The sequence below is a fragment of the Ranitomeya variabilis genome, chromosome 6, assembly GCF_051348905.1.
Source record: "Ranitomeya variabilis isolate aRanVar5 chromosome 6, aRanVar5.hap1, whole genome shotgun sequence".
In the NCBI taxonomy this organism is placed as follows: domain Eukaryota; kingdom Metazoa; phylum Chordata; class Amphibia; order Anura; family Dendrobatidae; genus Ranitomeya; species Ranitomeya variabilis.
Window position 1 is genome coordinate 40,776,257 of NC_135237.1, and position 16,845 is coordinate 40,793,101.

General features: G+C 45.7%; 1 protein-coding gene across 1 annotated transcript in view; it reads right to left on the bottom strand.

Annotated features, from left to right (window-relative positions):
• HACD1 (3-hydroxyacyl-CoA dehydratase 1) overlaps nucleotides 1–15,192 on the bottom strand; it is a 69,288-nt gene extending 54,096 nt beyond the window's left edge. Inside the window, exon 1 of the mRNA XM_077271817.1 lies at nucleotides 15,034–15,192. Within this exon, the coding sequence (XP_077127932.1) occupies nucleotides 15,034–15,149 (116 nt within the window). The 5' untranslated portion in view covers nucleotides 15,150–15,192. The remainder of the gene's footprint in view (nucleotides 1–15,033) is intronic.
• Between the last annotated feature and the right edge of the window lie 1,653 nt (nucleotides 15,193–16,845).

Sequence of the window (16,845 nt, forward strand, 5' to 3'; positions counted from 1 at the left end):
GGTTCAGAGCAGGCAGAGCTGCAAGAGTGCGGAGTGTAAGCAGACTGAGAATACAAGGAAAGACAACAGGGAAGGAAGCCAAAGACTAGGAGACAGAGATAAGACTAAGTACAGACAAGGCAATGGAACAAGACACAAGGACAAAGACACTGGGACCAGGATATACTGCCTCCTGGTGGGCGGACAACAAGACCAAGGAAATAACACAGAGAATCCTCCAGAGAGGGAGTAACTCAGAGAAAGGCCAGGCAAACTCAGAAGCAAGACACTAACTGAGCTAACACATTGCACAGGCCCAGAACACTGGGTGGAGCTGCACTATATACTGGAGGCCTCTTGACAATTGGTCAGGAACAGATTGGACAGATACACCTGATTCCTATAAGAACCAGAGAGTTCAGGCGCCGCCCCTCTATACACAGAACTATGAAGCATGCAGAGAGCAGAGACACAGAACATGGAGCTGGCAAGAAACAGAAACCACATCATGACCTGGAGCAGTGGGTAAGATAGTGTGAGAAATGCGAGGCCATGCCGTGATGCCAGCAGAGTTGTTACAGTACCCCCCCTTTACGGCCCCTCTTCTTCAAGCCCGCCAGAATAACTTGTAGAAGAAGGATGGGAGCATACATAGTCCAGGCCAACATGATATCTTCAGGGTAGAAGGCGGCAGGAGGGTCACCAGGTATCTCAAAAAACAAAGTCTCTTTGGGCTCTCCAGGTTTAGCTTCATCAGAAATCTCGGATAGCAAAGTCTCATTGTACCCAATAGGGTTAGCCTTCTCAATGGACTGGACCATTTCCTCAGGGTAGACAAGAAGCAGGGACTTGGAAGCTACCGACTTGTTATCTTCACCAGCCGGCCACATGGAAGCCGAATGAATACTCACAGGATACACCCTCTGCCCGATATCCAGAGACAAACTTTCAGATAGCAGAGATGTTCTAGAGTACTGAACACAGGAAAAATCACTAGAAATGAGTGTGGAGAACAACAGCTCCACCGGGTCAGAGAAAAGTTGAGGAGAACAAACTTCTGTTTTGAAGTCTTCACTGTTGTGAAATTGGATTTTGGGCTCCCCCGGTGGCCACTGGTGGAATTGAACTGGTGTGCATCATCCTCTCTGTTCACCTGTTTCCATCAGGATGTGGGAGTCGCTATTTAGCCTTGCTCCTCTGTCACTTCCATGCCGGTCAACATTGTAATCAGAAGCCTTTCTGTGCATGTTCCTGCTGCTAGACAACTCCCAGCTAAGTTGGACTTAGTCCTTGTTTGTTTTTGCATTTTGTTCCAGTTCACAGCTGTAGTTTCGTTTCTGTGTCTGGAAAGCTCTTGTGATCTGAAATTGCCACTCTGATGTTATGAGTTAATACTAGAGTCTTAAAGTAATTTCAGGATGGTATTTTGATAGGGTTTTCAGCTGACCATGAAAGTGCCCTTTCTGTCTTCCTGCTATCTAGTAAGCGGACCTCAATTTTGCTAAACCTATTTTCATACTACGTTTGTCATTTCATCTAAAATCACCGCCAATATTTGTGGGGGCCTCTGTCTGCCTTTCGGGGAAATTTCTCTAGAGGTGAGCCAGGACTATATTTTCCTCTGCCAGGATTAGTTAGTCCTCCGGCCGGCGCTGGGCGTCTAGGGATAAAACGCAGGCTACGCTACCCGGCTACTGTTAGTTGTGCGGCAGGTTTAGTTCATGGTCAGTTTAGTTTCCATCCTTCCAAGAGCTAGTTCGTATGTTTGCTGGGCTATGTTCTCTTGCCATTGAGAACCATAACAGTTTGACCGGCCCAAAAGGGTTAAATTAATTGACAGAGAAAGGAGAGAAAAGAGACGTCTGCTGAAGATTTTTTTTTTTTTTTTTTTTTCTCAGTTCTGAGTGTGCTTGTAATTGAATCTCTTGCAAGTCTGCCTATATTGCAGCCTTTCTCTCTCTCTCTCCTTCTAATCCTGGAATGGCTCTGTGTTCACCTGTTTAAAATGGATATTCAGAGTTTAGCTGCAGGTTTGAATAATCTCACCACGAAAGTTCAAAACTTACAAGATTTTGTTGTTCATGTTCCTATATCTGAACCTAGAATTCCTTTGCCTGAATTTTTCTCGGGGAATAGATCTTGCTTTCAAAATTTCAAAAATAATTGCAAGTTGTTTTTGTCCCTGAAATCTCGCTCTGCTGGAGATCCTGCTCAGCAGGTCAGGATTGTGATTTCTTTGCTCCGGGGCGACCCTCAGGATTGGGCTTTTGCATTGGCTCCAGGGGATCCTGCGTTGCTCAATGTGGATGCGTTTTTTCTGGCCTTGGGGTTGCTTTATGAGGAACCTCAGTTAGAACTTCAGGCGGAAAAGGCCTTGATGTCCCTATCTCAGGGGCAAGACGAAGCTGAAATATACTGCCAGAAATTCCGTAAATGGGCTGTGCTTACTCAGTGGAATGAGTGCGCCCTGGCGGCGAATTTCAGAGAGGGTCTCTCTGATGCCATTAAGGATGTTATGGTGGGGTTCCCTGTGCCTGCGGGTCTGAATGAGTCCATGACAATGGCTATCCAGATCGATAGGCGTCTGCGGGAGCGCAAACCTGTGCACCATTTGGCGGTGTCTACTGAGAAGACGCCAGAGAATATGCAATGTGATAGAATTCTGTCCAGAAGTGAACGGCAGAATTTTAGACGAAAAAATGGGTTGTGCTTCTATTGCGGTGATTCAACTCATGTTATATCAGCATGCTCTAAGCGTACTAAGAAGCTTGATAAGTCTGTTTCAATTGGCACTTTACAGTCTAAGTTTATTCTATCTGTGACCCTGATTTGTTCTTTATCATCTATTACCGCGGATGCCTATGTCGACTCTGGCGCCGCTTTGAGTCTTATGGATTGGTCCTTTGCCAAACGCTGTGGGTATGATTTGGAGCCTCTTGAAACTCCTATACCCCTGAAGGGGATTGACTCCACCCCATTGGCTAGCAATAAACCACAATACTGGACACAAGTAACTATGCGGATTAATCCGGATCACCAGGAGATTATTCGCTTTCTTGTGCTGTATAACCTACATGATGTGTTGGTGCTTGGATTGCCATGGCTGCAATCTCATAACCCAGTCCTTGACTGGAAAGCTATGTCTGTGTTAAGCTGGGGATGTAAGGGGACGCATGGGGACGTACCTGTGGTTTCCATTTCATCATCTATTCCCTCTGAGATTCCTGAATTCTTGACTGAATATCGTGACGTTTTTGAAGAACCTAAGCTTGGTTCATTACCTCCGCACCGGGAGTGCGATTGTGCCATAGATTTGATTCCGGGTAGTAAATACCCTAAGGGTCGTTTATTTAATCTGTCTGTGCCTGAACATGCTGCTATGCGAGAATATATAAAGGAGTCCTTGGAAAAGGGACATATTCGTCCTTCGTCATCTCCCTTAGGAGCCGGTTTTTTCTTTGTGGCTAAGAAAGATGGCTCCTTGAGGCCGTGCATTGATTATCGGCTTTTGAATAAAATCACGGTTAAATATCAATATCCGTTGCCACTGCTGACTGATTTGTTTGCTCGCATAAAGGGGGCCAAGTGGTTCTCTAAGATAGATCTTCGTGGGGCGTATAATTTGGTGCGAATTAAGCAGGGGGATGAGTGGAAAACCGCATTTAATACGCCCGAGGGCCACTTTGAGTATTTGGTGATGCCTTTTGGTCTTTCAAATGCCCCTTCAGTCTTTCAGTCCTTTATGCATGACATTTTCCGTGATTATTTGGATAAATTTATGATTGTGTATCTGGATGATATTTTGATTTTTTCGGATGACTGGGACTCTCATGTCCAGCAGGTCAGGAGGGTTTTTCAGGTTTTGCGGTCTAATTCCTTGTGTGTGAAGGGTTCTAAGTGCGTTTTTGGGGTTCAAAAGATTTCCTTTTTGGGATATATTTTTTCCCCCTCTTCCATCGAGATGGATCCTGTCAAGGTTCAGGCTATTTGTGATTGGACGCAACCCTCTTCTCTTAAGAGTCTTCAGAAATTTTTGGGCTTTGCTAACTTTTATCGTCGATTTATTGCTGGTTTTTCTGATGTTGTTAAACCATTGACTGATTTGACTAAGAAGGGTGCTGATGTTGCTGATTGGTCCCCTGCTGCTGTGGAGGCCTTTCGGGAGCTTAAGCGCCGCTTTTCTTCCGCCCCTGTGTTGCGTCAGCCTGATGTTGCTCTTCCTTTTCAGGTTGAGGTCGACGCTTCTGAAATCGGAGCTGGGGCGGTTTTGTCGCAGAGAAGTTTCGATTGCTCCGTGATGAGACCTTGTGCTTTTTTCTCGCGTAAATTTTCGCCCGCCGAGCGGAATTATGATGTTGGGAATCGGGAGCTTTTGGCCATGAAGTGGGCTTTTGAGGAGTGGCGTCATTGGCTTGAGGGAGCTAGACATCAGGTGGTGGTATTGACTGACCACAAAAATCTAATTTATCTTGAGTCCGCCAGACGCCTGAATCCTAGACAGGCGCGCTGGTCGTTGTTTTTCTCTCGGTTTAATTTTGTGGTGTCCTACCTGCCGGGTTCTAAGAATGTTAAGGCGGATGCCCTTTCTAGGAGTTTTGAGCCTGACTCCCCTGGTAATTCTGAACCTACAGGTATCCTTAAGGATGGAGTGATATTGTCTGCCGTTTCTCCAGACCTGCGGCGGGCCTTGCAGAAGTTTCAGGCGGATAGACCTGATCGTTGCCCACCTGGTAGACTGTTTGTTCCTGATGATTGGACCAGTAAAGTCATTTCTGAGGTTCATTCTTCTGCGTTGGCAGGTCATCCTGGAATCTTTGGTACCAGGGATTTGGTGGCAAGGTCCTTCTGGTGGCCTTCCCTGTCTCGAGATGTGCGAGGCTTCGTGCAGTCTTGTGACGTTTGTGCTCGGGCCAAGCCTTGTTGTTCTCGGGCTAGTGGATTGTTGTTGCCCTTGCCTATCCCGAAGAGGCCCTGGACGCACATCTCGATGGATTTTATTTCGGATCTTCCTGTTTCTCAGAAGAAGATGTCTGTCATCTGGGTGGTGTGTGATCGTTTCTCTAAGATGGTCCATTTGGTTCCCCTGCCTAAGTTGCCTTCTTCTTCCAAGTTGGTTCCTCTGTTTTTTCAAAATGTGGTCCGTTTGCATGGTATTCCGGAGAATATCGTTTCTGACAGAGGTACCCAATTCGTGTCTAGATTTTGGCGAGCATTCTGTGCTAGGATGGGCATAGATTTGTCTTTCTCGTCTGCTTTCCATCCTCAGACTAATGGCCAGACCGAGCGGACGAATCAGACCTTGGAGACATATTTGAGGTGTTTTGTGTCTGCAGATCAGGATGATTGGGTTGCTTTTTTGCCTTTAGCGGAGTTTGCCCTCAATAATCGGGCCAGTTCTGCCACCTTGGTGTCTCCCTTTTTCTGTAATTCGGGGTTTCATCCTCGATTTTCTTCTGGTCAGGTGGAATCTTCGGATTGTCCTGGAGTGGATGCTGTGGTGGAGAGGTTGCATCAGATTTGGGGGCAGGTAGTGGACAATTTGAAGTTGTCCCAGGAGAAGACTCAGCTTTTTGCCAACCGCCGGCGTCGGGTTGGTCCTCGGCTTTGTGTTGGGGACTTGGTGTGGTTGTCTTCTCGTTTTGTCCCTATGAGGGTTTCTTCTCCCAAGTTTAAGCCTCGGTTCATCGGCCCGTACAAGATATTGGAGATTCTTAACCCTGTGTCCTTCCGTTTGGACCTCCCTGCATCTTTTTCTATTCATAATGTTTTTCATCGGTCATTATTGCGCAGGTATGAGGTACCGGTTGTGCCTTCCGTTGAGCCTCCTGCTCCGGTGTTGGTTGAGGGCGAGTTGGAGTACATTGTGGAAAAAATCTTGGACTCCCGTGTTTCCAGACGGAAACTCCAGTATCTGGTCAAATGGAAGGGATACGGTCAGGAGGATAATTCTTGGGTGACTGCCTCTGATGTTCATGCCTCCGATTTGGTCCGTGCCTTTCATAGGGCTCATCCTGATCGCCCTGGTGGTTCTGGTGAGGGTTCGGTGCCCCCTCCTTGAGGGGGGGGTACTGTTGTGAAATTGGATTTTGGGCTCCCCCGGTGGCCACTGGTGGAATTGAACTGGTGTGCATCATCCTCTCTGTTCACCTGTTTCCATCAGGATGTGGGAGTCGCTATTTAGCCTTGCTCCTCTGTCACTTCCATGCCGGTCAACATTGTAATCAGAAGCCTTTCTGTGCATGTTCCTGCTGCTAGACAACTCCCAGCTAAGTTGGACTTAGTCCTTGTTTGTTTTTGCATTTTGTTCCAGTTCACAGCTGTAGTTTCGTTTCTGTGTCTGGAAAGCTCTTGTGATCTGAAATTGCCACTCTGATGTTATGAGTTAATACTAGAGTCTTAAAGTAATTTCAGGATGGTATTTTGATAGGGTTTTCAGCTGACCATGAAAGTGCCCTTTCTGTCTTCCTGCTATCTAGTAAGCGGACCTCAATTTTGCTAAACCTATTTTCATACTACGTTTGTCATTTCATCTAAAATCACCGCCAATATTTGTGGGGGCCTCTGTCTGCCTTTCGGGGAAATTTCTCTAGAGGTGAGCCAGGACTATATTTTCCTCTGCCAGGATTAGTTAGTCCTCCGGCCGGCGCTGGGCGTCTAGGGATAAAACGCAGGCTACGCTACCCGGCTACTGTTAGTTGTGCGGCAGGTTTAGTTCATGGTCAGTTTAGTTTCCATCCTTCCAAGAGCTAGTTCGTATGTTTGCTGGGCTATGTTCTCTTGCCATTGAGAACCATAACACTTCACCAGCCGGCCACAAGGACGCTGAAGGTATAAACATAGGAACCATCTTCTGCCCGTTATCCAGAAGAAATCGTCCAAGCGGCGGGGATGTTCCTAGGAACGGATTACAGGTATAGTCATTGGAGATGTGTGGAGAGATAGTCACCGCCTCCCCATGTTCGGTGACATTAGCACACCTTGACTCGACGACTAAGTGTTTACTGGTATAGTCGCTGGAGATGTGTGGAGACATCGTCACCGTTTCCCCATCTTCGGTGACGTCAGCACACCTTGACTCGACGACTAAGTGTTTACTGGTATAGTCGCTGGAGATGTGTGGAGACATCGTCACCGTTTCCCCATCTTCAGTGACATCAGCACACCTTGACTCGTCGACTAGCAGACCAGCTGAAGAAGATGACACTGCTGAGTGTCTTTGACGCATGGGAACCAGACAGTTCTCAAGACTGGGTAAGTTCAAACGAAGCACTTTACTGGAACCCTTGACCAGAGCGGGTGGTAGAGTCCTTGGCTCAGAATGACCCATGGGCATAACAGACAGCATGTGGAAGACAAACTTCTTCGTGTATAAGGCTCCAACTTGGAGCTGTAGTTGTCCTTGTAGGACTAGACTGTTCTTTAGCAGGGTTCGGCCATTATCAGGCAACGCCAACACCGGGTTCTGGAGCTGTAGAACGGAGACCATACACCGACTCCGTATGACAGGCGGCTTAGACACACCAAAGCTCCCAGAAGGCAGAGAAACAGTCATAGACTTTAGCGGCAGGGAGATTTTCTCACCAAGGGCAGTCTCTCCTACTGACCCGAGGTTTTTGAGCTTTAGATCCCCTGGACAGAGGCCATCCAGGTGTTCCTCACAACAGCAGCGACATTGTATGCCCTTCTTATGGCTGATTTCAGGCTGCTGCTTTGCCAGCCCACTCTCATCAACCTTCTTAGGCTTCACACGGGTAGCTGCATTAACGGGTAGAGGAACTGGAGGGTCACAGACGGTCATGGCTTGACGTGGGGGTTTCTTCACGGGTTTCGCTCGTCTGGAGCGCCTCTCGGATCTAGATGGGGAAGACTTCACAGGAGTGGCAGGACGAGGCTTGTCAAAGACTCTATGGAAGGCCACCAGGAAGGCCCCTAGGTTCATGACGATAGGATCCTCTGCTTCCCAGAGGGGAGTTATCCATATTAGAGCATCTTCGGCCAGGTAGGACATGATGTAACCCACCTTGACCCAGTCAGAGGGAAAACAAGCTGCATTCTGCAGGATGTAGCGTAAGCACTGTTTCAGGAACCCCTGACATTCTTCAGGATTCCCATAGAACCTAGGTGGGTCAGCTGGGTAGTGCTCCTCCTCATAGGCCTGAAGTTGCTTGAAGAGAGCATTAGAGACTATAATTGGGTCAGAGGTCTCTTCAATCTGAACCACCCTTGGTGGAACAAATTTATCAGGTTGCTCATACGGGCAGAGAGAAAGTTCATCATGCTCTGCGAGCGGTAGGACATGGGATACAGCGGAGGCCATGGCCTGTGCAAACTGTCATGCTCGCGCCCAGACTGGTTGGCGCGGGCGTGCGGGGGAGTGGCCCCACTGGACCACAGACCAAACCTCCCTGGAAGGGGCGTAACTAAGTAGCTTCCTAGGTGTTCGCTGGAGCCTCTGATGGTGAGGTCAGACTTGTGCAATAGGAAGCTACCAGGTGCTACTCCAGGGTGGAGTCTGGTTGTGGCTGCTGATCCCACCGGGGAACGGAACATAGACAAGCAAGCGGGCAAGGCTGGTACATAGGCAGGCAGACGGGTACAACAGGAACACTGTCAGGCAGGCGGGCACGGCTGGCTCTCTGGTAGGCAGGCGGGCACGGCTGGCTCTCTGGCAGGACTGGTGGACAGGACTGGTACACTGGAAGAACCGGTAGGGACCGGTCTGCAGGCAGGTATGTAGAACGGGTAAGAACCTGTTCAGACACGAGGACCTAGGAATAAGTAGATAAAGACCGCAAGAGCGGATGCAGAGCGAAAGCACAGGAGCTAGAGCCAAGAACAGAAATGCAGGAGGCGGAGCCAAGAGCTGGAGGCGGAGCCAAGTGCAGACAGGCAGGAGGCGGAGCCAAGAGCTGGCGGCGGAGCCAAGTGCAGGAAAAGTAGAACCGCAAAGAGCGGAGCCAGGTAGAACCGCAAGGAGCGGAGCCAGGTAGAACCGCAAGGAGCGGAGCCAGGTAGAACCGCAAGGAGCGGAGCCAGGTAGAACCGCAAGGAGCGGAGCCAGGTAGAACCGCAAGGAGCGGAGCCAGGTAGAACCGCAAGGAGCGGAGCCAGGTAGAACCGCAAGGAGCGGAGCGGTGCTGCGGGAGGGGTCACTGCAGCAAAGCTGAGCAGAGCCACAAAGAATGTGGAGAGAAGTTGCAGCAAGGGATAACTGCAACAGCAGAAGATAAGCTGAGTAGAAAGGAGCAGAAACGCAGAAGTGAGGAGCAGAGGTAAAGTAACAAAGGTTCAGAGCAGGCAGAGCTGCAAGTGTGCGGAGTGAAAGCAGACTGAGAATACAAGGAAAGACAACAGGGAAGGAAGCCAAAGACTAGGAGACAGAGATAAGACTAAGTACAGACAAGGCAATGGAACAAGACACAAGGACAAAGACACTGGGACCAGGATATACTGCCTCCTGGTGGGCGGACAACAAGACCAAGGAAATAACACAGAGAATCCTCCAGAGAGGGAGTAACTCAGAGAAAGGCCAGGCAAACTCAGAAGCAAGACACTAACTGAGCTAACACATTGCACAGGCCCAGAACACTGGGTGGAGCTGCACTATATACTGGAGGCCTCTTGACAATTGGTCAGGAACAGATTGGACAGATACACCTGATTCCTATAAGAACCAGAGAGTTCAGGCGCCGCCCCTCTATACACAGAACCATGAAGCATGCAGAGAGCAGAGACACAGAACATGGAGCTGGCAAGAAACAGAAACCACATCATGACCTGGAGCAGTGGGTAAGATAGTGTGAGAAATGCGAGGCCATGCCGTGATGCCAGCAGAGTTGTTACACTATGCAGAACATGTGCACATAAATGTATTGTAAACCTTGTTGTTGTGCACACAAGAAGCATCAAGAAGATCTAAGAGATCAATTCTAAATCATCCTCGAAAGTCAACTGTATACCCTCAATGGCTGTTAGTTGAAAGCTCATTTGGCGGACGGCGCTCTTTCCGTCTTGCTTGGCTTCACGTAACTGGCTCCAAAGACAACTCCAAATATTGTCCTATGCTGACCTTTGGGGAATAACTATTGCATCTGGTAGGAAAATCCAACTCTTGATTCCCTTTTGGTTATATTCCCAATATCCCTTATAAATCAGCGATTATCATAAGAAACGTGTATCTTGGTCTACAAATGTGAAGGATGGCCACTTCTGAAATTACGCAGATGCGCTCAGATGGGTAAGTGCTCTTCAATCACTTGGCACTTCTAAAAGAATCTGATGGGCTAATCTCTTATAGCTTGCGCCAGTAAATAACCACAGTTTTACGGGACTGGAACTCAGCCTCACACTATACGCTGGTCACTGGCTCTCTGTGGAAGGAAATCCCTTAAGTCTGCAAGTCACTTTCTCCCAATTAGTGACTCCAATTCCATGCCTCACTTCGACATTGCTATGGGGTTCCACTCTGGCACTCTAGGTTCTCATCTCAACCTCATTAATCCACCATGCAATCTTCCATTTAGGCACACCATCACTTGCTCCAGCTATCAGGCAGCCATCGATGGACAAGCTCAGGCCTTCTGCCCTCAACAACAGGTTCTTCCAGCACCTCATGTGGTTTTACCACACACTCTACACAGGAAGAGCATGACCAGAGAAAAATACTTGCCAAGATATCACAAACCTAAAGTCCTCTCCACCCCAACTAATATAATTCACAAATCTTTCTTGCATATTGCAGCTTGTCCTCCTTGAAGAGGCTGGTTTGGCATGCTACAATCATTTAACCACTATCGTGTCTCTCTGTAGCTCTCATAGCTTCTCGTCTTAGACTCCTCTGAGTTTCCTCATTTGTCCGACTCCACGTCTCAGATTTAGCTGTCTTTTTTCCTGAATTATAGAGGGACCACAGCCACACATGGGCTCACTCCCTGCTGCCAGCTCCCTTTTATCATCTCCTACAGGTCCTTTCCTTTATAGCAGTGCCATCTTGTAGTGATATATACCATGACTGCATACAATAATAAGGTAAAACATGTATCAACAGCAATTTGAGTTAGTAATTACAATTCCTGAATGAACCATATATCAGAAGAAATTATGGGTAACATGGAAAAGTCAACACAATAGTCTGAAGCCAGTTGTAGCCCACCTTATAAATAGGTCCTTCACTTTCAGGGCTCATGTATACACCATTACCTCTTGCCCCATCTGGTAGTACCTAAAACCCTTTTGGGTCTGTCGTTTAGATCCGTACACACTCTTTACAATACTTCCTCGAGAAACCACCTTTAAGTTAAACATCTAAAAGAGGATACTTCCTTGTGATACAGATCCTGAAAATGACCATGTGAATGAGGTCTTCAGAGGTCAACCCCTTCTTAAAGGCTCTGATAAGGCATATGGATGTAACTGAAGGGTGTCTCTTGATTAAGACCCCATTCTGCCATTCAAAGTAGAGAGTCACTTCCTAAGAGCATCTCTCCTTCTGGTGTACTGGTGATCTTCCATTAATTCTAATGGCTGGCATATAATGATAGGTTTCTTCCAAAGTTGCTGCCGCAAAGGAAATGCCCCATGTGATAAAAGCTGATTGCAAGGCCAGCCTCATTACAAAAAATGAAATGTTATAGCAGGTTCCTGTATCTCAAATAAGGGTTGATATTGATGAAACTGCAATGTCCGTGAGAATTCAAGGAAATTTGGAATAAATCTTAATCAGGTTGAAGGGGTAAAGCTCTCCTTACGGCTCCTAGATCCCTATGAATGACTCAATAACACTAATTAATGGGCCAGGTATTCACAGATGCCTTGTACTAAACAAAACATAACAAGTCAATTCTTGAAGTTGTTCCCTTTAAATCCAAGGGTCAAAAGTCTAAAATCAACTTAAAACCATAAATGACTGTCAAATTTTAAAAAAAAAGTTACCAAAAAGTACAAAACTGCCCACCAGTGATCACTAAGAATAGGGAGTCTCCATTAATCCCAGATTTTTGGAATTAAGTTGCTCCTTTCAAACTCCTACAACCATTGGGGTCCTCCTCACCCCCTCATGACTGTGGTGAGGAGAACCTCCATTTTAGTGACTGGTTGGGGGCCTAGTATGGACTCTCCAGTGGTGATGATAAGTACACTTTGTGGGAAAACTTTAAACCTTTGCTCCAACCAAGATTTAGGTCTACGAGATCTAAATCAGAAGACCATGACCACACGGGTCCATAATAGCCACCAATCGCACGCATCACCTTCCATGAGAATACAGGGCATGATATTAAAAATAAAAACCACTATATCCTAACATTGGATAACAGAAAATAGCACCAGATAATATAGGACACAATTTCCTGGTTAAAACCAGTATTGGCTGACGTTCTTCTGACCCACCAGACAAAATGATTTTTAAGGTCTACCCTCCAAATACTGAACATGTGCACATCACTTGTAGTTGAATCATTGCATACATAGGACATATCGTCCAGAGTCAAGGAAAATAAAATGTACTTTTTTTTCCTAGTGTTCACAGAAAAAAAAAAGTATGTATCCTAGTTTTTTTGGGGGTGGGGGGGAGCTGAGAAACTGATGCTGATGATTACAATTATGATAGATGCATAGTAGACGCAGTTGATATGTTCACATACGTATCTGAGCTGTAAACATGTATTACTCTTTTTCTTTGTGACTTATCATGGTTTTTAATTTATTTTTTTATTATGATTTTTTTGGGGGGGATATTTTATTAAGTAAAAAATCATATGGTCAACCCTATAATCAGTTATGGTCTAATAGATTATGTGTAACTCATCACATACTGCTGGATTCACAAATCCGTGTTTCTCGATCTGAGCACAACTTTGAGGCACAAACTGGTCATGGGTCTCTGGACCCGAACTCAATAGTCTCAAACGGACTGGTGCTGAAATTCAGTACTGGCATTTGAAATCACACAGGCCCATGTTGTCCCCGTCCCCAAGCACCAGATGGGATATATTACTAATATTACCCTGGATGGAGGAAAGGAAGATTTACTACAAGACCAATATTTCCAATGATACCAGTGGCTGCTGGGGCAAGTGACGGAGTCAGCAACTTTGTGCTTTGTCAAAACTCTTTGTATGGGTGTCTTGAGAACACTGATTCTGTTAACAACAAAGCAGACAAGACGGCCCACGACAAGATAGGCCCTTCTGACATTTGCCAGAATTTCCAGTCCGGCCCTGGTCTCAGAGACATAAATGAGATTGACAAGTTGCATCAGGAGACACCCGGCTACTCTGTGCGTCATGGTCTGAGTGCATGAATGCGTGAATCTGGCCAAAAAAATTGGGCCCTAATTTAGGTAATTTAGGGTTCAGTATCCTGCGGTACTCCAGCTGTTGTGAAATTAGTTGAAGACTCTCAGGACATGCTGGGATTTGCAGTTAAGGGTTATCCTGTTTTGGAAAACCTCTGTCCCCCAGCTGCTGAGCTTTACTCACCCTCCCCAGGTCCGACACTGAGACTCCGCCACTGCTCCTGTTATTGCCTGCAGCGCTGACGTCACGTCCACAGCACTGCAGCCAATCAGTGAGCTCAGCTTCTTTAACCGTATGATGTGAGCACTGCAGACGATAACAGATGCCATCAGCAGAGATATTGACTCAGCACTGGAACTGCGAACTGTTTGCTGGATGAACCGGAGGTCACTTTTCAATGGAAGTCTGTCTATGAGAGCCTTGTTCCGGCTTTTATAGACATAGGGTGCAGTCAGACGGATGACGATCGCATCGCAGTGCACGGACTGGACGGCGGCTCTCCTGACCTGAGCATGACGGCTGCATAGAAATACATGGTGTCGCGCTCGGGTGAGGAGAACCGCCGGCCAGTCCGATCATTCAATGTGATCATCGTCTGTGTTTTTATGGCCATCTGACTGCGTCGTTACATTGAAAGCTTGTGGTCGTTACTTCCAGCTTCTGGTAAGTCAGAAGCTGCGGTCACAAGTTTGCATTGAGAGACTGAAGTGGCGCTGATAAAAGTGAAGAAGATGACGGTTAAGCATAATACGAGGGTCAGGGACCTTTGATTAGTAGCACCACACCAGGCTGGAAAAAAAATTTCAAAACGCTAAAGTGGTGCTTTGAACAAACGGCAGCCAGGGAAGAGGGGTGTTTCAAAACAGGAAAACCCCTTAAGTGGCTGAAGTGGCACAGGTTGCTGACACCTGTCCAAGTGCCACGGCCATGAGTCCAACTAGTCTGTTCCAAGTGGAATTGTTGTCTGCTGAACCTTTGGCAACCATTATGTCTGGACCCATTGGAGGACCATCCGGTGGGTCAGCCCTAGCCCAGATTTTCTGATGCTAAATTGAAGGAATTACATTCTACATGTTTTAATGCCCATGTGCTAACCATGAAAATGTCTATCAGATTCTTCCAATGACTGTACCGTAAATAAAATCTACATATACTATTAACCCTTCCGATAAATGAAAAAGCGATGGACCTCTCGTCAGCGAGCAGGACGTAAAGCCGCCTCTTATTTTAGCATTAATACGCTGTGAACGTACAACTATGTTAAGGGGATACATGCTTCTATTACAGTAAAATGTGCCGAGGGAAGCACTTTCCCCGCCTACTGGCTTCTCGGGCTATACTTAACCTCACAGACCGGCAGTAGGTTGACGCAGCTGCTGTAATGACCCGTATTAGGAAATGCAACTTAGGACGGGCAGCGAACACACTGCTATCCGTTCACCATTGCTTTCTTTACCTTTGGGTCCCCCCCAAAAAAAACAAACAAGAAAAGACTTTGTCAATAAAGCTTTGCAAGTCAAAAACAAACTTTTTTTCTTTAAGGCATGATTCGATCTAACCCTTAAAAAAATGATATAATATCCATAAAACACTTAGTAGAATTTCCCTACAAGCCGCAGAAGACGAAGTTATAAAAATATAACAAATTAGAGAATATTATAAATATTTACTAAAAAAAAACTTTATACAGCTTATAAGAAAGTGTCCGCATGATTCTAAGGCAAGAATAAGGGGAGGAATGTAAGGGGCTGGTACGTACCCCGCAGTCATGGCAATGTTGTAAAAGGTGAGCCATACTGTGGCCACAGCTCCGATGGGCTTTTTCTTGGAGTTTTCCTTCTCTTCTACAGAGCCATCGTCCTCACTTGATGCCATGGCTTCACAAGCACAGGCTGAGGGTCAGGCTGCAGTGTGAAGCGCGGCTGACAGCTGGGGCTGACAAATCTCACATTCAGTGGCACATGGACCCTCCAATAATAGAGCACAAGGGAGGAGCGATTCAATAGATTTGTCTCACTGTTCCTAGCAGACAATGAAAACGTATATCGATCAGCCATAACATTAACCCCTTCACCCCCTCCCCCCAAGCCTGTTTTCACCTTCCCGATCAAGCCCATTTTTACAATTCTGACCACTGTCACTTTATGAGCTACTAACTCTGGAACGCTTCATCGGATCCCGCTGATTCTGAGATTGTTTTTTTTTGCGACATACTGAACTTAATGACAGTGGTAAAATTTGTTTGATATGACTTGTGTTTATTTGTGAAAAAAATAAATAAAATTTGCCAAAAAATTTAGAAAATTTCAATTTTTACACCCTTAAACCAGAAAGCTATGGCACACAAAATAGCTAATAAATAACATTTCCCACAGGTCTACTTTACATCAGAACAATTTTTGAAAGATAATTTTTTTTCTCGTTAGGAAGATAGAAGGGGTAAAAGTTGACCAGCGATTTCTCATTTTTCTAACAAAATTTACATAGCCATTTTTTTTAGCGACCGCATCACATTTGAAGTGACTTTGAGGGGCCTATATGACATAAAATACCCAAATGTGATACCATTCTTAAAGCTGTACCCCAATGGTGCTCAAAACCACATTCAATAAGTTTATTAACCCTTCAGGTGCTTCGCAGGAACTGAAGCATTGTGGAAGGATAAAATTAACAATTTAACTTTTTTCACAGAAATTTTATTTAAACCTATTTTTTTTTTATTTTCACAAGGGTATCAGGGGATAATTAACCATGCAGTTTGTTGTGCAATTTCTCCTGACTATGCCGATACGCCATATGTGGGGGATAACTACTGTTTGAGTGCACAGCAGAGCTTAGAAGGGAAGGAGCACCTGGAAAAATTGGATGAAATTGAGAGCGGATGCCATGTTATGTTTGGAGAGCCCCTCATGTGCCTAAACAGTGAAAACCTCCCCCACAAGTGACCTCATTTTAGAAACAATATTAATATTGAGCCGTAAAAATAAAAAAATCCACATTTTTTCAACAAAATTGTTATTTTAGCCCCCGATTTTTTTATTTTCACAAGTGTAACAGGAGAAAATTGACACCAAAAATTGTTGTGTAATTTCTCCTGAGTATGCTGATACCACATACAGTACAGACCAAAAGTTTGGACACACCTTCTCATTTAAAGATTTTTCTGTATTTTCATGACTATGAAAATTATAAGTTCACACTGAAGGCATCAAAACTATGAATTAACACATGTGGAATTACATACTTAACAAAAAAGTGTGAAACAACTGAAATTATGTCTTATATTCTAGGTTCTTCAAAGTAGCCACCTTTTGCTTTGATGACTGCTTTGCACACTCTTGGCATTCTCTTGATGAGCTTCAAGAGGTATGCATTTTGGAATGCAGATTTTGATGGAATTGTCTGCAGGCGTCATGTCACATTTCAAGAGCCCCTGATGTACCTAAACAGTGAACCCACCACAAGTGACTCTATATTGGAATTGATCTAGTGTTTTCTGGTATGAATTTTATAATATAGTGGTATACTTCAGTAGTGTAGTAGTATATGTCAGTTCTGTAGAGTGCATTAA